Source organism: Carcharodon carcharias, chromosome 16, assembly GCF_017639515.1.
Source record: "Carcharodon carcharias isolate sCarCar2 chromosome 16, sCarCar2.pri, whole genome shotgun sequence".
Taxonomy (NCBI): domain Eukaryota; kingdom Metazoa; phylum Chordata; class Chondrichthyes; order Lamniformes; family Lamnidae; genus Carcharodon; species Carcharodon carcharias.
In genome coordinates, this window is record NC_054482.1 from 90,220,729 (window position 1) to 90,245,434 (window position 24,706).

General features: G+C 41.5%; 1 protein-coding gene across 1 annotated transcript in view; it reads right to left on the bottom strand.

Moving 5' to 3' along the window:
• The window catches only part of LOC121289276 (CMP-N-acetylneuraminate-beta-1,4-galactoside alpha-2,3-sialyltransferase-like), a 651,606-nt gene that overhangs the window by 61,631 nt on the left and 565,269 nt on the right, over positions 1-24,706 (bottom strand). Inside the window, exon 9 of the mRNA XM_041208545.1 lies at positions 3,307-3,453. Within this exon, the coding sequence (XP_041064479.1) occupies positions 3,307-3,453 (147 nt within the window). The remainder of the gene's footprint in view (positions 1-3,306; positions 3,454-24,706) is intronic.

Sequence of the window (24,706 nt, forward strand, 5' to 3'; positions counted from 1 at the left end):
GTGGGCGGGCCAATTAGGGCCTGCCCAGCGTAACGCGCACCCGGAAGCACTGTGCGTTCCCTGTGCAGGCGAGTGGGGGGGTGGTTGCCTGAATTGGGAGTGTGCTCTTTCGCGCACGCACACGAAAGAGTGCAGAAATCTCCTTGAGGCACAGAGGTGCCTCAGGGAGATAAGTTTTAAGTTTAAACAATTAAATAAAGTGGTGAAAACATTTATATGACATGTTGCCTCATGTGAGACTGTCACATGAGCTTAGACATGTGCACTAATTTTAATAAAAATTTTTGTGAAAATTTAAAATCATTCATGAAACCTCATCCTGGACGGGCAGCTCAGGTAATTGCTTAAGTGGCTTTTTAAATGGCCTTAATAGGCCTTTGACAGTTCAGTGGGCCAAACTGAAAATCAAAATGACGCACAGTGATGTCGGGACGCACAACCGATGTCACCCGCGTCATTTTACGCCTTGGCGAGCAGGCCCCGCCCCTGCTTGCCGAGCTGAAGATTCTACCCATAGGGCTGAAATTAATGCCAGCGGTGGTGGCCCCAACGTCAGGCTCGAAAGCTGGGGGCCCTGATGGAAATCTGTGCCCATCAGGTAATTAACTGCCTTACATAAAGACTCCCATCCCTATAAGGGCAGAGATCTAGTGCCTCCTAAGATCTGCTGGTCAAACGGAGGGGTGGCAGCTCTTCAGACCCAGCAGTACCAACAGGAATGGTAGCCAGTGCTGGGACTGCATAGCTAGGACTGCAAGGTGGAGCAGGGCCTGGAATGCAGGTGAGTGGGGCAGGGTGGGTTTTTCTGCTGGGGCAGCCCTTGCAGCTTAGGGCCACAGGGTCTTCTTTTTTTTATTCATTTATGGGATATGGGCATCACTGGCTGGGCCAGCATTTATTGCCCATCCCTAATTGAGCTTGAGAAGGTGGTGGTGAGCTGCCTTCTTGAACTGCTGCAGTTCATGTGGTGCAGATACATCCACAGTGCTTAAAGGGAGGGGAGTTCCAGGATTTTGACCCAGTGACAGTGAAGGAATGGCGATATATTTCCAAGTCAGGATGGTGAGTGGCTTGGAGGGAACTTTCAGGTGGTGGTGTTCCCATGTGTCTGTTGCCCTTGTCCTTCTAGGTGGTGGTGGTCGTGGGTTTGCAAGGCACTGTCTAAGGAGGCTTGGTGTGTTCCTGCAATGCATGCTGTAGTTGGTACACACTGCTGCCACTGTGCCCGAAGAGGAGGCCCCCTATCCTGCAGGGAAGCCACCAGCTTTAATTAGGTGGTCTCCCCAACTAGCAGAGGGTGCCACTACACTTAATTGGACATTTAAAGGCCTCAATTTGTCTATGACAAGAAGGCCTTCATTAAACTTCCCTGCCTGAGTGAATCGTGAAGGTGAGGGGCACTCGACCACCCACCACCCCATTCAGCTCGCTCCTGTGGGCCGGATCAAATTCTACCCATGGAGTCAAGAACACATTGTCTTCAGATAAAGCAGGGTCAGAGGACAACGGGATCAGGCCCCTATTTCAAGTCCTTAAATGTTTATAATGCTTTGATATACCATTTATAGATTAATAACTAAACTAAACAGCGCAGACTTCATATTTTGTGATGCTTATGCTGTTATGTTTCAATTTAACTTGGAGGAATGGAAATGCTAAATACGTGTTGAACCATTTTTGTCTTCAAATACGCAATTAAAAAGGGAGAAAACCAATCCATCAAGATGTTAAACAGTCCAATGACAGACTCAACACATACAACAACTTGATCCAGAATATCAACTTGCATAAAGAATAATTTCAACATATGAGAACCATAAGGTTTAGCTAGTTCCATCATTCAAGTGCTTGTACAAAGTTTGATTTATTATTTTTCATTTCTTATCAGTTTGCCAGCTGCACCCATCTCTGCTCTGCTGAATAAAAAACTGATCCTTTTCTTTTTTGACTGCCTCACTGGATTTAGGGCTGGATTTTATGCTTCCCACTGTTGGGTTTGAAGGTGTGGCGGGGGGTGGGGGTGGGGGGGGCGCGGTGGTTGGTGGGGGGGGTTCCTAAAATCCAGTGCATGGCCTTCCCGGCAAAATCGCTCCACTTGCCTTGGTGTCCAACTCCAGCAATGATGTCCATTTGGGACTGCCTGTAGTGCAAGCATTGACCACCACTCCTGCCTGGCATGCTGGGACCACAGAGCTGCTGGCCATCTGATTGGCCGGCAGCTCTCGGAGGCAGATCTTTTGACCCTGGAGGGTGGAAATTCCCCCGTCCAGCCTATTAACAGTCAACTGACTTTTAAAGGGGCAGCCATTCTTCCTCTGGGCAGGTTCCCCACTGACTTTTCAGTCAAGGGGTGGGGACCACAGCCTACCTGTTTACATAAGTGGAGTTGAAGCCTAGGATCAGCAAGTCTTACTAAATGGCACAGGAGACGCAAGGGGCCTTAAGGTCTACTCCTGTTCTAATTTCTTATATTACCCCCCAACTCTTGTGGAAAAGTCATCATACTGAGAACCTGGACATTTTCTTCTTAGGTAGCAATATGCTTACGGAGAAATGCTGCAGTGTTATCCTCCTATAAGCAAAATTCCAGTTACCTGAACAGTAGATATCCAAATCGTCTGATTATCCAAAACATTTGATTTCTCTCCTTGTAATCTAAGATAGTGAGTGATATAGGAACATGTTTATGCCTGCCTGGTTATGAAATGTCACTGGCACTGTAAATCATACCAATGTTCTCATCTTGATCTGTTGGGAGTTGAAAATGCACTTAAAACATCTGTACTTTGTAAACCTATGTTTTTTGTACTAAGTTACGTGTTTGAATACTGCAGTTGTTATGCATATTGTTAAGGCCTGGTCCTGCGGATCTATCTAAAGTGTTGCATACTATGCTGACAACTGTACCATCCTTTCCCAACAGAGATAACTAGTGTTCGCATTTTTTTCCTCTTTGTTGTGCTTATTTATTTTATGTCACTATGCTTTGCAGTTTCCTTTGATATTTCTATGCCCCCTGCCATTGCCACTATAAGAGGTGGTGCATCAGAATAACTCAAGTGACCCATCCTCCAGGGTACCCTCCTTGTGGAAAAATCATCCAGTCTATCATTCAGTGGCTCTTCTCTCACCATAGCCCAAGCAAGCTGAAGACTATTGTTGCATGTGGAAATGGCAATATAAATCCATACCCTGCCATTTACTGGCACAGTGTTGTTCATTTATTCTCTGTGCCCCTGAACGGTGATTATTTCTTGTACGACTGCAAAATATTTTTTCACAGATAGCCAAGACGCTTTTACTCACCCCACGACCCATCATCCCATTGTTTACTGGAAGGCCAATAAATGTGAAAGCTGCTTCACGGATGAAATAAGGATTCAGAATTCGGATCTCTTTGGGCTCCTTTGGGACAACTGTAGCAACAGACTTCCAGAAACCATCTGAAGGACTCTGGAAATAAAGAAAGCAAAATGGCTATTGTCCATGTATTTTTCAATGCTCTATTTTTGCATTTTGCATCCTATTTCCATTTAATGTCAATTGCCTAGATGGTGAAGAAAACCTGAATAAAATTGTTTGATTAGGTTCTGTCCATTAGTTTGCCTATTGCACATGACAACTTGCTGTCTTGATCACTGTAGAGTAGGATTCTGAAAACTGGCATTGTTTTCCCTTTTTATCTTAATTTTGCGAATTCTTTTTGCCTTTCTTTGTTTTATGCAACATTCTCTGATCAAACACCAGAAAGTATATCAGCTCTTTGAATTGGTTGGTCACAACTCTAAGGATTAATTTACATATTGATTTTTTTTCCTGACACAATGGAAGTAACCCACTACTGATGCCTTCCAGTCAGCATCAACTGAGGGAAGCCACTATATGGGGAAATCACAAGGTCAGAAAAACCTGAGTGCAACTATTAATTATAATTCTTGTTTTCATTATAATTCTGCCTCTCAGTCAGCCAGTCCCTCAAATAATTAACTTCTATAAATTTTTCCATACCAACTGTCTCACTGCCTCCGAGTAGTCTTTTCCACATGCTTGCTACACTTCGATTATGATATTCAATTCTGATCACACGTCCAGGTACTGGGAACAGTTCTGAAAATAGAAACAAAATTGCTAAACCATCTGAGCTAAGGAGAGAGGTGAAAGAGCCCAGAATTATTTAGTCTGACAAAGAGAAGGGTCAGTGGAGGTATTATTTGAAGGTCCTTAAACAAATAAATGAATTGTTTCAGATTGCCGCAAACTCTAGAACGATAACTTAATTAAATCTAAACTGTTTGTGCACTTTTTCTCTTGAACCATGTCACCTCGTTCTAGAATATAAATATTATTAGGATTTAATTTATTGAGTTACAATTTAAGAATTTTCAATTCTCTCTGAACCTTTCCTTTTTTAGTCTAAACACCCCATGCTCTTACACCACTCTATGAAGCTCGGATGCCTCATCAGATCAGCTGCCTTTCCTTACACTGCTCCCAACATCTGTATATCTTAGCTGTGGTGAACAGAATTGTACACGGGTGTGGCCACTGCAGTTCCTTGTACAGATTCATCATCACATCTCAAGACCTGATTAGCTTTCTTTACTTTTGCTATATCCTATGCTGATGGCTTTAGTATGACAAAGAAAACACTAACACTCCCATGTCTCACCCAATGTTGCGTCATGTAGCTTAAAACCATTAAGTTGATATGCCAACCATTTCTTTGTCTAATTAACTTGTCTGTTCACATTAAATATCATCAGCCTACATTTACACCTGTCTAAATCCCTTTTTTTTGGTATCAGCTAGCGCTGTTCATGTCTCCAGCTCCAAATCTTTTACATACTCTTAACAAAATTAGCTCCCAGAGTGATGCCTATTCCACTTCACTAGTGCAAAACTCAGTTAATGATCTTCCTTTGTTTTAGCTCATTTTCAATCCACTCAGGAGTCTGACTCATATTCCACATCTTAATGCCTTGTTGACTAATATTTTGTGCAGCTTTGTTGAAATCTGAATATAATCACCTTTGCAGAATTCCCGCTGTCGATAACATGTAATTTCCTTGAAAAACTTACGTAAATCTGTGATGAAAGATCTTCCTCCCATGAAGCAACTCTGGTGTATTGCTTCAATGCAGTGGATAATAGCTATGATTGGCTACATATTGGACTAAGTAGTATATAGCTTCGGTTTATACAGTTTGCAGCAAGGTGTCAATTAAAACCTTCCTGTCGCTTGCCATTTCAACACACCACCCTGCTCTCATGTCCATATGTCTGTCCTTGGCCTGCTGCAATGTTCCAGTGAAGCCCAATGCAAATTAGAGGAACAGCACCTCACCTTCCGGGCTTTCAGACTTAACACTGAGTTCAACAACTTCAGACCATAAACTTCCTTCTCCATCTTGACCCCCTTTTTAATCCAATTTTCAGTTATTTATTTATTTATTTTTTAATTTAAATTTTATTCTTTTATTTATTGGTTCATTTTAAAAATTCTTTTTACCCGAAACCCCACTACCCCCACAGGGCCATCTGTCACTTGTTTTTATGTTTTGCTTTCACAGAGTGCTGACCTTTGTTCTGCTATTAACACCTTCTGCTATCTTACCTTTTTGCCACTATCAGCACCTTCTTTACTCTTTACCATTACCATTAACACTCCCTTTGTCTTGCGTCCAAGACACCTTTGTCAATCTCTCCTTAGCTGTCACCCATCACTGACCTTCTATTTTAGTCCACCTGTTCCAAACAGTAAAACATCCATCACATTTCTACTTCTCTTTAACTCTGAAGAAGTCATATGGATGCGAAACATTAAGTCTGTTTCTCTCTCCACAGATGCTGCCAGACCAGCATTTTCCGTTTTTATTTCAGATTTCCAGCATCTGCAGTATTTTGCTTTATGTTAATTAAAGCCTTGACCTCGAAGTGGAGTTCTTCATCACAGTTGAAGAAAAGTGTAAAAATAAGTGGCCAGTTTTCTTCCATTAAAGCATTTGTCTCAATGACTGATTGTGAAATGGCAGAAACATTGGAGAAGTCTATTATCCAGCCCTCCCAGTCAAATGATGACATATAGCTTAAACTGGAGATATGAGGAAAATGAAACTAGAATTGTAAAAAGCAAAATAAATTTGTCTGTTGTATGAATACCAAAAATTCCACTTGATTCATGACGTCCAAAACGGAAAAATACTAGAAATTCCAGTAAATAGTGGGTACTTTGTCAATATCACAATGTACAAAAGTTTAGAGTTATTAATATTTAAGACAAATCTTGTTGCCAAATATATGTTTCTGCCCTGTCTCAGATTAACTGCTCCACAGTTGAATAGGTGCTGTGGGGAGCACACGGAGGAGGATCATAAATTTTCCAATAAGAAAATAAAGAATTAATTTAAAGTTTTGAACTTGTGAGTGCTATTGGCAATAATTAGTTGTCAGGATTTTAGAAAGAAATGTACTTTCAGTTCCTTTAAATTCATCAGTTACACAGTTTGGCATGGATTCAACTATCATGGCAGGATGCTTTCACTTTCTCCCAGCTCTTACCCCCGCACAAATTATTAATTTAAAAAAATACTGAAGGCTTGTATTTTCTGCAATATGTTTAATGTGCCAAGGGGAAGGAACAGGAGAGTGCAACTAATTGGATAGCCTTCAAAGGGCTGGCACAGGCACAATGGGCTGAATGGCCTCTTCTGTGCCATATCATTCTATGATTCCATTTGATTAAAAAACACATTCTTCTTACCTAAAATTTCTTTGAACTAAAATTCTCCAGAGCTTCCAGAGCCTTGGGGGTAGGATTTCACTGATGCAGTGGCAATGGACTTGGAGGCGGGGGTCCTGGTAAAATGGTGGTGACAACATTGGAACAGAACTCTGACATCTTCCCGCCAACAGGCAAATTCTCCAGGGACAGTCAGGCAGTGGGATTGAAAGTGTGTAGGATGGCGGTGGGCAGGCAATTGAAGCTGTTAAGCAGGCAATTGAGAGCGATTTTGAAGTGAATTCTAAATTTCCCTGGTGTGTACGGGTTCTACGGAGCATCAGTGGCTCAATTGTGAATGTTGGTTGGAAATGGCAGCTGCATTGTCAACCAGGCAAGCTGAGGTTCAGATCAGAAAATGTTTGAATATTTGAAGGAATTGCAGAATGTGAACCCATATTGGAGGGAAATTCATAAGAGGGTGTCATTCAGGACCACTGCTGCGAGTGCAGAAGCATTACGGGGTGAAGAGGCATTGGACTATGAAGTCTTCAAATTTCAGTGGATTGGTCCTCTGCACTGAGTTTGACTCCTCCAGTGATGTAGAGATTGGGAAAGGGAGCGACTGGCTCAACTATGGAGTGGAGCTGCAAGAGCCAGAGCAGCATTAGGGTGCAATGGGGCTTGGATGAGGAGGGTGCATTAGGACAGTAATGGAGGCTAATGATCCAGGAAGGTGATACCCAGTTGAAAGGGTTGACAAACAGAGGCTTGCTTCATGGCAATATTGGAACAGCAGTGTCTCAGAAGACGGTGTCTGCGAAGACAGGTGGTAGAGAACCTGTGTGAAATGATGGAAGAGGCGTTGAGGCTACAGGGATGTGATGGCCACAGGGCTCAACTTTTACATCTCAGTTCGTTCAGGAATCATCTGGAGACATATGTAGAATTGTCCGAACAGCAGCCCATTGTTGCATCAATCAGGTGATGGATGCCATGTACGAGATGGAAGGCAATACATTGGATATCACACTGTTCAGATCAGTGATGTCAAGGGGATGGTAGGATTGGAGCCAATTACTGGATTCTCTCAGGTACAATGGATGGTTGACTGCATACATGGCCATTCAAGGCTCCTGCAGAGTAGCGAGGTGCCTCCATTAACAGGATCTGGTCCAGGATTATAAAACTGTTGATATGTTAATGCCTGTTGTTACAAGACTTGTATGTGCAAACAGCATTCAGGTTCTGATGTGTCCACGACTCTTACATTCTAATACAGTCTCACGTGCCTCAACTCTTCAGGCCTATCAAATGTCTTCATGGATGGATGCTAGGTGATAAGTGGTCTGAACTAAAAACGGGGCTGCTTATACCTGTGCGGAACCCCACCAACAAGCCAGCGGACGCTTACTGCCATGCCTTTACAAGGACAACCATCAAACAGGTCACTGGTCTTTTGAAAATGAAGTTCAGATGCCAGGATAGATCTGGGGAACTCTCCAATATGCCCCATCAAAAATCTCACATTTCATGGTGGCATGCTGCATTCAGCACAACTTGATGCTCTAGGAGAGAGCTGCACTGGAGATGGATGACCACATTGAGCGTGTCACCTCTTCTGAAAATGAAGATGAGTTGGAGGGGGTTTGAGACAGGTGGCCAATGGAAATGCACCCACGGGTCCTTCGTCAACAGTGTTATGATTCTGGACCAGGCCCCCAAGTTCCTGGTGCTATATGGTTAGGGGCAGTGCCTTTTGTTTAAAATAGACAAAGTTTGAGATTCAAGATACCTGCTAAGAGAATAAAGCCGTAAAATTCTATGGGTCTTGAACAAACAAAAATAACCTTTACGATACAAGGTTAGAAAGATAAAATAATATACAATATCTATCATATACTTCAGCATTCAGGGTAAATATGAGGTACATGTGTATTAACAGGCAAACTATGGTCGAACACATCACACTGCACAATAAATGGCAGATGCAAACAAGACAGATTCCATGGATTTCTCAACAACCCACCCAAACATCAGTAAACACTGTGAATCAACCAATCTCATTGAAACTGTCTCTCTCACTAAGGATTCTAGTCATCATTTGAAAATCTCACCTTGGAATTCTCTCCAAAAGCTGCTCCAACTCAGATGGCCTCAACGACGGCTTACCTTGCAGGGTTTCAATCTCATCTCAGAGACTCTGTTCCTAAGTCTGCACTCTAGCACCAACTCACAAGCACAACTTCAGCTCTTTGGCTGTACAGAGTAGAATACTACTGCTCCAAAGGTTTCACTCCAATGGACCGCAGCATGGAGTCACCAACCTTCTGGTGCCTTCTTAGATCTTCAGGGCTTACCCAGGGTCCCTTAAAGTCTACCAACTACAGCCCTTTTTCTGCTTGGAGCCTCTTTCTCTGCTCCTCCCTCTTTCTTCCTAACTGGGACCTCTCTCTGCCCCTTGTCTGGAATTCTTCTTTTGGGACCTCTCCTGTCCCCTGCCTATGATTCTTCTCGTTTATGGCGCCCTGCTCCTGGGTCACCTGATGGGGGATTTTGTGCCATTTTCTTTCTATACAGGCACACTGGGCCCATCATCGTCCTGAAGGTCAACAAAATGCTGGATTGTGCATGCTCCCAATCCGCGCATACGTGGAAACTCCCATGGCCTGTCAGAGGACCTGGAGTTCTCTACCTCCTGTTCGATGAGTGGGTAAGTCAGATCTCGTGACAACAGGCATTAATTTGCATGCCAGGGAGATACATGACTCACTTGTAAGGACACATTTCTATTGACATACCATTAAACATCCCTGGAAATGATTCTGTCTTCTCCCTGAGGTAGACTTGGTGTCCTTTCATCAAATGATATTACCACCTCACTGGTCCCATCATTATATCATTTTAAGAGCTATATTCAGCATCTCCTGCTTTCTGGGCATACCTTTCAAGCCCTCCAAATTAAGTGCTTAACTTCTTTTAATGGTCCAGTGGTGTAGAAATGAATATGTTCCTATCTCTGTCAAAGGAGCTGAAGATCTGCTATGAATGCAAGGTAGTGACTTGAGAAGAGCTCCCATGAGCTTCAGGTAGCTGCTCCTGTGGTTGAAAGGAAACTTGCAGGTGGTAGTGTTTGCATGCATCTGCTGCTCTTGTTCTTCTAAGTGATATTGGTCGGGTTTGGAAGGTACTGTTGAAGGAGCCTTGGTGAGTTGCTGCAGTGCATCTTGTGATGATGCATACTGCTCCAACTGTGTGCTAGTGAGTGAATGTTTAAGGTGGTGGATGGGCTGTTGATCAAGCGGGCTGCTCCAACTCATCCTCTCTCCATTGCTTCCTCCTCCACTGGTGACACTACAGCTAGAATGGCACATCGCCTCCCATTCTACTCTGTTCCCTAACATTGTGAACATGCTTCTCCCTCAATCATATAAGGCAGCTCCCTCAATCATCTCCAGCTCTGCAGTGCTTGTTAGTCAGTGCCAGTTTACATGTCCAGCATTGCGTAACTTGAAGCCCTGTTACAAACAGGCGTTCAGTCTTGCCAAGGCAGTGCTCACCTCTGACCATGGGCTCCAGTGTGAGGCAACTCTGCATCTCACTGTGGATGCTGGCTCCTGGTCATGCCCGATGCATAGGTCAGCTACCTCACTTCACAGCTCATGGGTGATATTTAAGACAGGCAGTCCTGAGGGCTTGCAATTATGAATGCCACTCATTTTGCTAGTGCACACAAGGTAAATGAAATGCTTCCCACACTGCACATGTATGACCATCCTGTGGCTGCTCTGGCCTCCTCCTCCCTTCTACTGTGAACAGCAAATCTTGGTTCCCTCCCTACCTAAAGGAACACCTCCAGGGACCCATCACTGAACTGTGCAGCCACACTTCCTTGCCTCCATGCATTCCTCCACAGCCTCCCTTATTCTGCACTTCTACCAATGCCCTCTGTGTTTGGTCTGTATGCAGGCTGCACATTGGCCTTTAAAAATGGCATCTTCCATCACTCTGCCACCTGTTATAGCTAGCGCCTACAACTGCCAGTCAATGACAGACAGGAAGATCGCTGAGGAAGTCGTACCACAAGCCTGTGTGGCTGTGTGACCCAAATTTGACCCTGGCATTGGGACTTCTTCTCATTCAGCAAAATCCAACCCTTAGCGTCTTTTTCTTGTCTTAATTTAGGATTTGAAATAGTGAGATGTATAACATGAGTCATCTAAAAACTAAGCAGTAGAATCAGAAGGTCAGGTACTGTAATGTTGAAGACTTAAGGTGACCTCATAATCTAAATTTTGAGAAAGATACTTTACAGCGATAATAGGCAAAGCAAGATGGAGTGTTGCTAACAAATCAAGAATTCAAGCAATAATCAGCCATGGCTACAAATGAAGGCATAAATCCTCTCCCTATGTGTCCGGAAAATATAATAATTTTCATAATGTTATTGGAATTTATTGTATGGATAGGAATTATGTGTGTGTGTGTGTGGCTCAACTGAATTAAAGGCAGCTGGTCTGAAGGCTTTGATGTATCAGAAGATAAGCTAGGTTTGAAATGTTAAATAGGTAAACATGGGGGAAGTTTTAGAATGTGAAGTGTAAAGGGAACATTTTAATTTTTAAATAAACCAGACTAGCTTGAATTCAAAGGAGGGGGTGAAATGTTTTACCTAGCCAGAAGAAGTTAAGAAACAGCTTATTTATTTTTCCCAAAGATTACTGGTAAAAATAATACTATGATAGATTTTTATTGTTTCACTATGTCTTTGGACTTACCTTGCTAATAATAAAAATCTATCATAGTATTATTTTTACCAGTAATCTTTGGGCTTTTCGCACTTGTGTTAGAACTTAAAAATGATTTCTTTCCTACTTCACCTCCTTTATAAAGATTTCACATTTGTGTTAGACCTTAAAATACCTGCCTTTACACAGAACCTTCTCTCCTTTATACATCTTTCCCCCTTTGAATCCAAATCCCCATTGTTTCACTATGTCTTTGGACTTACCTTGCTAATAATAAAAATCTTTATAAAGGAGGTGAAGTAGGAAAGAAGGCATTTTTAAGATCTAACACAAGTGCGAAAAGCCTCCAGCATATAAGCCTCAAACTCCTGTCTACAAGGAACCGAAGTTGAGAAAAATTAACTTTGAATTTCACTATTCAGGGTGCGTATTTTGTCTGTGTCTGTTTAAATCTATTTTCTTATTATTGTTACCTTAACAGAGGTGTAATGGGAATTAGATTAATTAGGGGAATTTAGAAGTTATCATAGTAGTAATTTGTAGATCTATGTATGTGCTTAAAATCATTTCCTCTATTAATAAAGGTTTAATTTAGATTTGTAAGAAACCTACAAGACCTGGTGGCCACCTTTTACTGAATTCAAAGCCCACATCACGAAATATATACAAATTGTAAAACAGCTCTGGCAGTTGTTTCAAGTTTCCCTTTGGGATTTGAGCAACTCAGCATTTACCATCAGCTGTGCCATAACGCTAAGCAATTTCCTCACCTTTTCCCTGGTCTACCCATTTCATGTGCTAAATGAAATTGAATAACCAAATTTAAAGGCCATTGCAAACCAAATCCAGCTTGAGGTATACAAGATTAGACATGTGATGATTCACCAAATGATTTTCCTACACTCTGTATGGATCACAATCAAGAAAATTTGCAATGTGAGACTGTGGATATGAAATCATGTATCAAAATTGTGCACTAAAACTTTGGATCATAGGTATATTGTATTAACTGGCAACAATGTATCTTAAAATCTTCTAATTTCCCAACAATGATTTCCAAGCTTTCTTTTTCTTAGAAATCTTGAGGTAGATACTTAAAAAAAAGCGCTCCAACATGTAACACGTCTGATAAGCAATAAGAATGAGGCATGTAAAATAAAAACAACCAGCTCTTGTTCTCACACCATGCCAGAAACACTGCCTGCCAACAAACAACTCCTCAGGCACGCCACCTGTAAGACTAATAGCATTCGCTATGAACACAAATAGTTTGGACTTATCTCTGCCAAGGACTAAAGTCGTAGTGAATAACAAGTGATACAACAGAGAAGCTGGAATATGACTCCTGACAGAAATATACTTTTTTTTTGTCTAGAAAATTACTATTTTCATGCTATCCTAATAGAAAAAAGCTTTATCACAAGGTTTTGTTACAATTTCCTTTGCAAAAAGTGAGAATGTTTCATTCTCTATGGATATCAACATTAAAGACGGCTTTGGAGATGATAATTATGTAATTAAACCAGGAGAACTTAATACCAGTTAAAGCTCCGCCAGTATTAACTATTCACAGGTCAGATGCCTCAGGGCCAGCTTCCACATTGATCCCAACAATCAACTTGCATGGATCTACTCTGGGACAAACTCATATCCAAAGCGAATGCAAATAATTCTTGGAAAAGAATCCAAGAATTTCTTAGTCTTCTCATGAACCAATCATCTGGTTTCAGGATTGAGTCTTGTGGTACTTTTCAATACCGTCTTCAGAGCTTATATAGTTACCTTTTGTCTTAGTGATCAAAATTTGACACAGTACTCAAGGTGCAATCTTACTATTCCATTATGCACAATATCCTCTTATTTCCCACTGAATAAAAAATGTGGCTCAGTGCTTTGATAATTACTGCTCTACATTCACTTGACATGTTACGTGCTAACACTACTTTTACAAAGGTGCATATAAAATGCCAGATTCTGTGAATTTTGACAGCAAAATCCACGTGCTGTATGCCCATATAAGTAACTCACCTCCCTCGACATAAAATGTTACAATTTTGATTTACTTGCATTGTCTAATTAACCTTTGTGCAGGGATAAATCCTTTTCGCAATTAAAATATATTCATATTTTGTAATACATGGATACAAATGATTATTACTCATTGCAAATGTACAGAAGATGTGGCATTACAGAAATTTATAGAATGTTGCATATTTAGTATTCCGAAGATTGTGATCTAGACTACAAAATCATTATTTTGTGTGATTAAAGAGATCAAAACCTGATAATCATTGAAAGACTCCGTAGGTAACCAATCAAGAAATGTACAGTGTTTCAGCACCTAGATCCAAAATTGCTATTAGTCTTTGATAGGATACCTCCTATATCCATCCAAATGGTTATTAAGATAATCTGGTCTTGGTCTTTTCAATCATGAATATTGATTTTGTTACAATCTCTGATGTTAACTGCTTTTGAATAGTATTGGAGAACTAAATCCTCAAGAATATCCTCATTTAGGACAAGTTCTGTACAAACCACAGCATTATTAGCATTTTCCTCAGCAATACATTGGTGTGGCAGAGGTAATTTCTCTCTCAGCTATTTGTGGTAAATGGGTAAATCATTCAATATAATGCATGTCACAAAAATAATTTACATAGCTGGTTTTGTTCAAGGCCCTTTTGTTTTACGGTTTAAAGGTGCTATGCAAATGCAAGTTTTATTGTTTTACACATTTCAAAATTTTTTTTGAAGACAAAAATAGACCAGTTACTTTGAGTGAAAATATATAAGTTCTCAGGTCTCACGACCTGCGACCATAGCCTACACCGTGCATTGCCTTCAAGGATTAACAAGGGCAAACACAAACTTTCTGCTATTGTCTGAAGAGCACTGGGTGCATCATATAGCCTAACTGCAGCAAATCCAGAAATCAGATAGATCACAGCATACTCCTTTAAAAAGACCTGCCCGATTTTCAACCATTTAGATAAATGGAGTAAAATTCAGCAGCTTTATTTACAGCTGTACATTATGGATTGTCAATTCTCTACTAATCATGTTCCGCAGGCAATGGTGAACTTGTTGAAGGCTCAGAGAACTCTTCCCCACAAGCCTCATGTGAGATGACTATGCATACTTTGTGTGCAGAGTGCTTCAATGACAAGAAACACATTTCACTGCATGTACACAGAAGCTAACAGATATGTAAAACTAAATTCATCCTGAAGGTTCCGTACTTCAGCCTATGCGTATATACCTAGGATAATAAACACAGATGACAATTGCTACTTTACAATGATGAGTAGCTGACTTTATCAAAGCAATTATCACTTCTCAGTGAGACTGACAAATTTTTCTCAGTTCAAACTCAAAGTGCCAAAGCTGGCGATGGATGGCTAGTTTTTGGAATTATGCCTGAAATGTTTTTGACATTCAGCCAACATATGTGAGCTAAAATGGGCATATTTTAAGACCTAGCAAACAATGGGACTGAAAGTTAAATAAGCATAACATTTACTTTCCAAGAGATGTGCCTCTGTGATTTAGTGACAAACTCTGTTTCAACAGAAACCTCCACATCCCTCTGAAGTCTGTATACAATATAGGTTTGCCTAGCATCAATTAACTGGCCAGTGACTCAACTGATTGGCATCTTTGCAGAAGACGCAGTTTTGGACCACGAATCAGTGAGAGCAAAATGTTAAAAGCTGCCAATTGTACCAATAAGCTTAAAACCTGATGATACTGTTTCAGTAACAAACCAAGGCAAAGGCCCAGAGTGCTGAACACCAAAGTTGAAAAAGAATAAGACAGGAGGTATGAGAAGTCAATTTGTAGTGAGCGGATGACACCTAGAATAGGCTTTAAAAGCTTGGAAGACTGTAGGAAGAACAAAAGCTAAAGAATAGGAAAGAATGAGTGAGCAGGCGACTGTGCAAAGAGTCCCAATTTCAATATAGGGAGGGCATAGGGAATAATTAGCGAGATCATCATGAAAGTCATTACCACTAGCAATTTCTCTGGGATTCTCCTGACCTTCCCCTTTAACTTTGGCAGAAACCTTGGAGAAATGGAGGAAACAGCTGGTCATGGCGAGCTTCCATCATAGTTATGGTAAGAGATGTGCAGAAATTCCAGGTATAGAAACATAGAAACATGGAGCAGGAGTAGGCCATTCGGCCCTTCGAGCCTGGTCTGCCATTCATTATGAACATGGCTGATCATCCAACTCAATAGCCTGCTCCCACTTTCTCCCCATACTCTTTGATCCGTTTCGCCCCAAGAGCTATATCTAACTCCTTCTGAAAACATACAATGTTTTGGTCTCAACTACTTTCTGTTCCACAGGCTCACCACTCTCTGGGTGAAGAAATTTCTCCTCATCTCAGTCCTAAATGGTCTACCCCATATCCTCAGACTGTGACCCCTAGTTCTGGACTCCCCCACCATCCTTCCTGCATCTATCCTGTCTAGTCCTGCTAGCATTTTATAGGTTTCTATGAGATCCCCCCTCATTCTTCTGAAATCCAGCGAATATAATCCTAATCGACTCAATCTCTCCTCATATGTCAGTCCTGCCATCCCAGGAATCAGTCAGGTAAACCTTCGCTGCACTCCCTCTATAGCGAGTCCTTCCTTCCTCAGATAAGGACCATAAGACATAGGAGCAGAAATTAGGCCATTCGGCCCATTGAGTCTGCTCCACCATTCAATCATGGCTGATAAGTTTCTCAACCCCATTCTCCCGCTTTCTCCCCGTAACCTTTGATCCCCTTACCAATCAAGAACCTATGTATCTCGGTCTTAAATACACTCAATGACCTGGCCTCCACAGCCTTCTGTGGCAATGAATTCCATAGATTCACCACTCTCTGGCTAAAGAAGTTTCTCCTCATCTCTGTTCTAAAAGGTCTTCTCTTCACTCTGAGGCTGTGCCTTCGGGTCCTAGTCTCTCCAACTAATGGAAACATCTTCCCCATGTCCACTCTATCCAGGCCTTTCAGTATTCTGTAAGTTTCAATCAAATCCCCCTTCATCCTTCTAAACTCCAACGAGTATAGACCCAGAGTCCTCAAATGTTCCTCATATGTTAAGCCTTTCATTCCTGGGATCGTTCTCGTGAACCTCCTCTGGACCCTCTCCAGGGCCAGCACATCCTTCTTGAGATACAAGGCCCAAAATTGCTCACAATATTCTAAATGTGGTCTGACCAGAGCCTTATAAAGCCTCAGCAGCACATCCCTGCTTTTATATTCTAGTCCTCTTGAAATAAATGCCAACATTGCATTTGCCTTCCTAACTACCGACTCAACCTGCAAGTTAACCTTAAGAGAATCCTGGACGAGGACTCCCAAGTCCCTTTGCACTCCAGATTTCTGAATTCTCTCCCCATTTAGAAAATAGTCTATGCCTTTATTCTTCCTACCAAAGTGCATGACCTCACACTTGCCCATGTTGTATTCCATCTGCCACTTCTTTGCCCATTCTCCTAACCTGTCCAAATCCTTCTGCAGCCTCCCCACCTCCTCAATACTACCTGTCCCTCTACCTATCTTTGTATCATCTGCAAACTTAGCCAGGATGCCCTCAGTTTCTCCATCTAGATCATTAATGTAATAAGGAGACGAAAACTGCACACAATATTCCAGGTGTGGTCTCACCAAGGCCCTGTACAATTGCAGCAAGATATCCCCGTTCCTGTACTCGAATCCTCTGGCTATGAAGGCCAACATACCATTGGCCTTATTTACCGCCTGCTGTACCTGCATGCCTACCTTCAACAACTGGTGTACAAGGACACTCAGGTCTCGTTGCACATTCCCCTCTCTCAAGTCATAGCCATTCAGATAATAATCTGCCTTCCTGTTTTTGCTACCAAAATGGATAACCTCGGATTTAGCCACATTATACTGCATCTGCCATGCATTTGCCCACTCACTCAGTTTGTCCAAATCCAATGCAAAAGGAACAAATGAGAAACATTCAAATGAAAGCCTGATTATTGCTCTATCAATAAAATACAGAAAGATAAGAAAATCTCACTACTTTGAGATTATAATAATGACATTTATAGAAAGAAATGGTGGGGTGACAGTGACTGCCCTTAACATCAAGGCAACATTTGAATGAGTGTGGATTCGAAAGGTCCAAACAAAATTGAAGTCAATGGGAATTAGGGGAAACTCTCCACCAGCTGGAGTTATACCAACCACAAGTGAAGATGGTTGAGGTTATTAGAGGTCAATCATCTAAGCCCCAGGACAGCTGCAGGAGTTTATCAGGGTATTGTTCTTAGCCCAACCATATTCAGCTGCTTCACCAATGATCTTCCTGCCATCATAAGGTCAGAAGTGGGGATGATTGCACAGAGTTCAGCACCATTCAGGACTCCTAAGATACTGAAAGGATCAGAAACTTGGGATTGACCACATAAATACTGTGGCTGCAAGAGTATGTCAGAGGCAGGGAATTCTGCAGCAAGTAACTCACCTTCTGACTCCCCAAAGCCTGTCCTCAAGGCACAAGTCAGAAATGTGTAGGAATAATCTCCACTTGTCTAGATAAGTGTAGCTCCAACAACACTCAAGAAGCTCGACACCATCCAGGACAAGGCAGCCCGATTGACTGGCATCCCGTACAACCTTATTCATTCCCTCCACAATTAGCTCGGACTAATGGCGGTGCTTTTTTAAAAAATTCATTCATGGGATGTGGGCATCACTGGTTAGGCCAGCATTTATTGTCCATCCTTGACTGCCCTTTTTCGAGGGCATTTAAGAGTCAAACACATTGCTGTGGGACTGGAGTCACATGTAGGCCAAACAAGGTGAGGGTAGCAGATTTCCTTTCCTAAAGGGCTTTGGTGAACCAGACGGGTTTTTACAACAATCGACAATGGTGTCACGGTCATCGTTAGACTTTTAGTTCTAACTTTTTATTGAATTCAAATTCCACCATCTGCCATGGCAGGATTCAAACCCAGGTCCCAGAGCATTACCCTGGATCTCTGAATTACTAGTCCAGCGACAATACCACTACACCATCGCCTCTCCGCAGTGTGTACCATCTACAAGATGCACCTTACCAAGGCGCCTTTGATAACAGTTGTTTATTTTTCTGGGACGTCAGCATCATTAATTGCCTTCAAGGCGGCGGATTGAGTGATGAGTGATCCACCTTCTGGAAGGATGTTCCAGAATTTTGACCCAGTAACAGTGAAGGAACGGCAATTTAGTTCAAGGATAGTGTGGTGGCTTAGAGAACATACAAGTGGTGGTGTTTCCATGCAATTGCTGCCCTTGTACTTCTAGGTAGTATAGGTCATGGGGGTGGGAGTAGCTGTCAAATGAAACCTTCCAAACCGATGACTTCTGTCATGTAGAAGAACAAAGGCAGCAAGTGCATAGAAACACCACTACCTGCAAGCTCTCCTCCAAGTCTACACCATCCCGAATTCACCGTTCCTTCATCATCACTTAGTCAAAATCCTGGAACTCCCTTCCTAAAAGCACTGTGGATATATCTAAACCATACAGACTGCAGCGTTTCAAGAAGACGACTCGCCACTATCTTCTCAACAGCAATTAGAGATGGGCAACTGGCCCTCCCAGCAATGTTCACATCCCATGAATGAATAAAAAAAATCAAACTGTCTTTCACAACCACCAGGAGTCTCAAAGAACTTTGCAGCCAGTGAAGTGCGAATGAAATCTAATCACTGCTGTTGTGTAGGAAATGCGGCAGCCAATTGCACACAGTAAGAATCTGTAAACAGAAATGTGATAATGACCAGATATCTTGCTTTTTTATTGAGGGATAAACATTGACCAGGCCACAGGTCTTTATCGAAATAGTGTCATAGGATCTTTTATGTTCACCTGAAAGAGCAGATGGGATTTTCATTTAATGTCCCATCTGAAAGAGAGCAAATCTGACACCGCAGCACTCCCCTAATTCTGCACTGGAATCAGGGGTAAAACTCTCCACTGGTTACAGTCATACCTAGCACAAAGAAAGATAGTTGTCGTTACTGGAGGTCAATCATCTCAGTCCCAGGACATCACTGCAGGGGTTCCTCAAGGTACTGTCCTAGGCCCAACTACCTTCAGCTGCTTCATTAATGACCTTACCTTCCCTCCATCATAAGGTCAGAAGTGGGGATGTTCGCTGATGATTGCACAATGTTCAGCACCATTCGCGACTCCTCAGATACTGAAGCAGTCAGTACTCATATGCAACAATACCTGGACAACATTCAGACTTGGGTTGATAAGTAGCAGGTTACATTCATGCTACAGAAGTGCCAAGCAATGACCATCTCCCCTTGATATTCAATGGCATTACCATTGCTGAAACCCCCCACTATCAACAACCTGGGGGTTACCATTGATCAGAAATTGAAATTGTGATGGAATACTCTCCACTTGCCTGGATGACTGCAGCTCCAACAGCACTCAAGACAACACTCAAAATACTGTTTCTACAAGCCTTTGCATAGGAAACGAGTAACTAAAGCTAGTGTTGGCTCTCTAAAGAGTGAGTCTGAGAAATTGATAATGGAAAACAAAGAAATGGTGGAGGCGTTGAGCAAGTATTTTGTGTTTCTTCATGGTAGAGGACTTAGAAAGCTTCCCAAAGATTCTTAAAAATCAAGAGGTGACAGGGAGGGATGAATTTAATACAATCACCATTACCAGGGAAAGGGTGCTAGGAAAATTATTAGACCTAAAGGCTAACACAGGTCCCTCGGACCAAATGGCTTGCATTCTAAGGGTTTAAAAGAAGTGGCGGCACAGATAGCAGATGCATTGGTTATAATCTTACAGAATTCCTTAGATTCTGGAAAGGTTCTAGGGGAGTGGAAAATAGCTACTGTTTTTTCAAGAAAGGAGGGAGGCAGAAAGAAGGAAATTATAGGCCAGTTAGCTAACATCTGTCATATGTTAGAATTCATTATTAAAGATGTTATAGCTGGATGCTGATATAATCTCAATTTGACCAGGCAAAGCCAAGATGACTTTGTGAAAGGAAAATCATGTTTAACTAACTTGTTAGAGTTTTGATGAAGTAACCTTCAAGGTGGATAAACGGGAACAAGTGGATATGGTGTACTTGGATTTCCAAAAGGTACTACACCAAAGGGGTGGGGGGGTGACACATGGTGTAGGGGGTGACATATTAGTATGGATAGAGGATTCGTTGGCTAACAGGAAGCAGAGAATAGGGATAAATGGGGTCCTTTTCGGATTGGTAAGCAGTAGCTACTGGAGTGCAACAGCGATCAGTGCTGGGTCGTCAACTATTTACAATCTATATCAATAACTTGGATGAAGAGAGTAAATGTATGATAGCAAAATTTGCTGATGACACCAAGATAGGTAGAAAGTTAAGCTGTCAAGATGGCTACGAAGGTATGAGGTGTGAGTTGGCTAACATAGATTGGGGAACTTCATTAAAAGGTATGATGATGGATAGGCAATGGCTATTATTCAAGGAACGAATGTATGCCTTGCAACAGTTATATATTCCTTCCTGGTGCATAAACACAAGAAAAGTGGCTCAACCATGGCTAACAAAAAAAATTAAGGACAGTATTGGATCCAAATAGGAGTCATATAAAGTTGGTAGGAAAAGTAGCAAGCTTGAGGATTGGGAGCAGTTTAGAATTCAGCAAAGGAGGGCCATGAGATTGATTAAGAGGGAAAAATAGAGTATGAGAGTAAATTTTCAAGGAACATAAAAGCAGACTGTAAAAACTTCTATAAGTATGTAAAAAGAACAAGATTTATGAAGACAAATGTAGGTCCCTTAAAGTCTGAAATGGGATAATTTATAATAGTAAACAAGAAAATAGCAGGGCAATTAAACAACTACTTGAGTTCTGACTTCACGGAGGTAGACACAAATAACTTCCCAGAAATTCTAGGCAGCCAAGGGTCTAGTGAGAAGGAGGAATTGAAGGAAATTAGTATTATGAAAACAATAGCGCTGGAGAAATTAATGGAATTGAAAGACGATAAATCCCCAGGGCCCAATAATCTACATCCCAGGGTACTAAAGGAGGTGGCCATGGAAATAGTGGGTGCGTTGGTTGTCATCTTTCAAAATTCTACAGATTCTGGAATGGTCCCGGCAGATTGGAGGGTGGCAAATGTAACCTCACTATTTAAAAAAGGAGGGAAGTGAGAAAACAGTGAATTACAGACCGGTTAGCCTAACCTCGGTAGCAGGGAAATTGCTAGAGTCTATTATAAAGGATGTGATAACAGGACGCTTAAAAAATATCAACGGGATTAGACAAAGTTAACATGGATTTATGAAAGGGAAATCATGTTTGACAAACCTACTGGAGTTTGTCGAGGACATAACTAGCAGAATAGATAAAGAAAAACAAGTGGATGTGGTGTATTTGGATTTTCAGAAGGCTTTTGATAAAGTCCCACAAAAGAGGTTAATGTGCAAAATTAAAGCGCACAGGATTGGGGGGTAATATATTGGCATGGATTGAGAATTGGTTAGCAGACAGGAAACAGAGAGTAGGAATAAATGGGCCTTTTTTGGAGTGGCAGATGGTGACTAGTGGGGTACCACAAGGATCAGTGCTTGGGCCCTAGCTATTCACAATATATATCAATGATTTGGATGAGGGAATCAAACTTAATATTTCCAAGTTTGCTGATGACAAGAAACTTGGTGGGAATGTGAGCAATGAGGAGGGTGTTAAGAGACTTCACAGCAATTTATGGAGGTTGAGTGAGTGGGCAAAAGCAAGGCAGATGCAGTATAACGTGGATAAATGTGAAGTTATCCACTTTGGTAGGAAAAACAGATGGCAGAGTATTATTTAAATGGTGATAGATTGGGAAACGTTGTACTAGGGGACCTGGATTTATCAGTATGTGGTCTCTTTGATCTCCTTACATAAGAAAGGATATACTTGTCAGAGAGAGAGTGCCACGAATGTTCACCAGACTGAGTTCTGGGGTGGCAGGATTATCGTATGAGGAGAGATTGAGCCGACTAGGCCTGTATTCTAGGCCTGGAGTTTAGAAGAATGAGAGGAGATCTCACTGAAACATATAAAATTCTGATAGGGATCGACAGACTAGATGCAGGGATGATATTTCCTTTGGCTGGAAGGGTCTAGAACAGGGGTCACAGTCTCAGGATATAGGGTAGACCATTTAGGAGTGAGATGAGGAGAAACTGCATTAGTCAGAGGGTGGTAAACCTATGGAATTCTCTCCCAAAGAAGGGTGTGGAGGCCAAGTCACTGAATATATTTAAGAAAGAAATAGATTTCTGGGCTCTAGAGGTGTCAAGGGGTATGGGGAGAGCGCAGGAGTACGGCATTGAGATAGAAGATCAGCCATGATCATATTGAATGGCGGAGCAGGCTCAAAGGACTGAATGACCTACTTCTGCTCCTATTTTCTATGTTTCTAGGTTGCTAAAGGGATATAAACATGTTAAGTAAGTGGGCAAAAATTTGGCAGATGGTGTATAACGTGCATAAGTGTGGACTTGTTCACTTTGGCAGGAAGAATAGAAAAGTAGTATATTATTTAAAAGGTAAAAGATTGCAGATCTAGATGTTCTGGTACATGGATCAAAAAATTAGTACGCAGGTACAGCAAGTGATAAGGAAGGTAAATGGAATGTTGCCGTCTATTGCAAAGGAATGAAATATAAAAATAGGGACAGCACTTTACAAAATCCATGGCCGCTACCATCTAGAAGGATAAGGACCGTAGACAAATGGGAAGACCACCACCTGGACATTCCTCTCCAAGCCACTCACCATCCTGACTTGGAAATCTATTGCTGTTCCATTACCGTTTCTGGGTCAAAATCCTGGAACTCCATCTGTAACAGGGCTGTTGGTGTACCCACACCATATGGATAGCAGCGATTCAAGAAGGCAGCTCACCACCACCTTCTCAAGGGCAATTAGAGATGGGCAATAAATGCCGACTAGCCAGCAACGCCCACATACCATGAAAGAATATTAAAGAAGCGTTGTAAAATGCAGTAATTTCACTCAATAACTTCTGAATAATTTGACTGGACTGTCTATTAAGGTACCAAGACATATTGCAAACAAACATTTACTATCTAAAAAGTGTGTCAACACTAGTTTAATATTATGACTGCACAGAGGAATGTTAGACCAGAAATGGTAAAGTGGCCCTAGCTGAAAATCTGTTTTTGAGCCCCAGTTACCACTCTTAAGCTACCAGTTTAATATTGCACATGTAAGCTGTAATTGCAACACAATTTGTGAAAAATTGCCCTTATCTGAAAGCCTTTCTAAAAGCCTCCTTCCTATCAGTGCTGTGACAAAGTGTCAGCCAGAATCTGAATAGAGAGAGCAATTTAACTTGGCAATTGACCAAAGGCCTGTCATTGAAAATCATATTGATTCCGAGCCAGGAAAGTTAAAAACAGGAGTTAGATAAGAGAGAGTGTTTAAGCCCTTTACAATATCAGGGAGATATAATAATTTTCATAATGTTATTTGGAACTTATTGTAGAGTAATAGTGGAGTCTGTATCTATGTGTGTGTGTGTTTGTGTAGGGCTTAATTGGATTAGAGACAGCTGGTCTGAAGGCTTTGAGGTAAGAGAAGCTAGCTTTGAAATGCTAACTAAATAGGTTAACATGGGTGAAGCTTCAGAATGTGAGGTGTAAAGGGACTATTAGCATTTTTAAATAAACCAGAGTAGCTTGAATTCAAAAGAGGGGGTGAAATGTTACACCTAACCAGAAGAAGTTAAGATACAGTGTGTTTATTTTTCCCAAAGATTACTGGTAAAATTAGTACTATGATAGGTTTTTATTATTAGAGAGGTTCAGTCCAAAGACATAGTGAAACAATGGAAATTTGCATTCAAAGGGGGAAAGATGTATAAAGGAGAGAAGGTTGTGTGTAAAGGCAGGTATTTTAAGGTCTAACACAAACGTGAAAAGCCTCCAGCATCTAACTCTCAAGCAGCTGCTGTCTGCAGGAAATGAAGTTGAGAAAACTAACTTTGAATTCGACTGTTCAGAATATCGTGTTACTTTGCCTGGGTCTCTGTTACTGGGCGTTAGATTAATCAGGGGAGCTGGGAGTTACAGTAGTAATTTGTAGACCTATGTTTGTGTTTAAAATCATTTCTTCTATTAATAAATGTTTAATTTAGTTTTGTAAAAAGTACCAATAAGGCTTAGCGGACTTATTATCATTGAATTC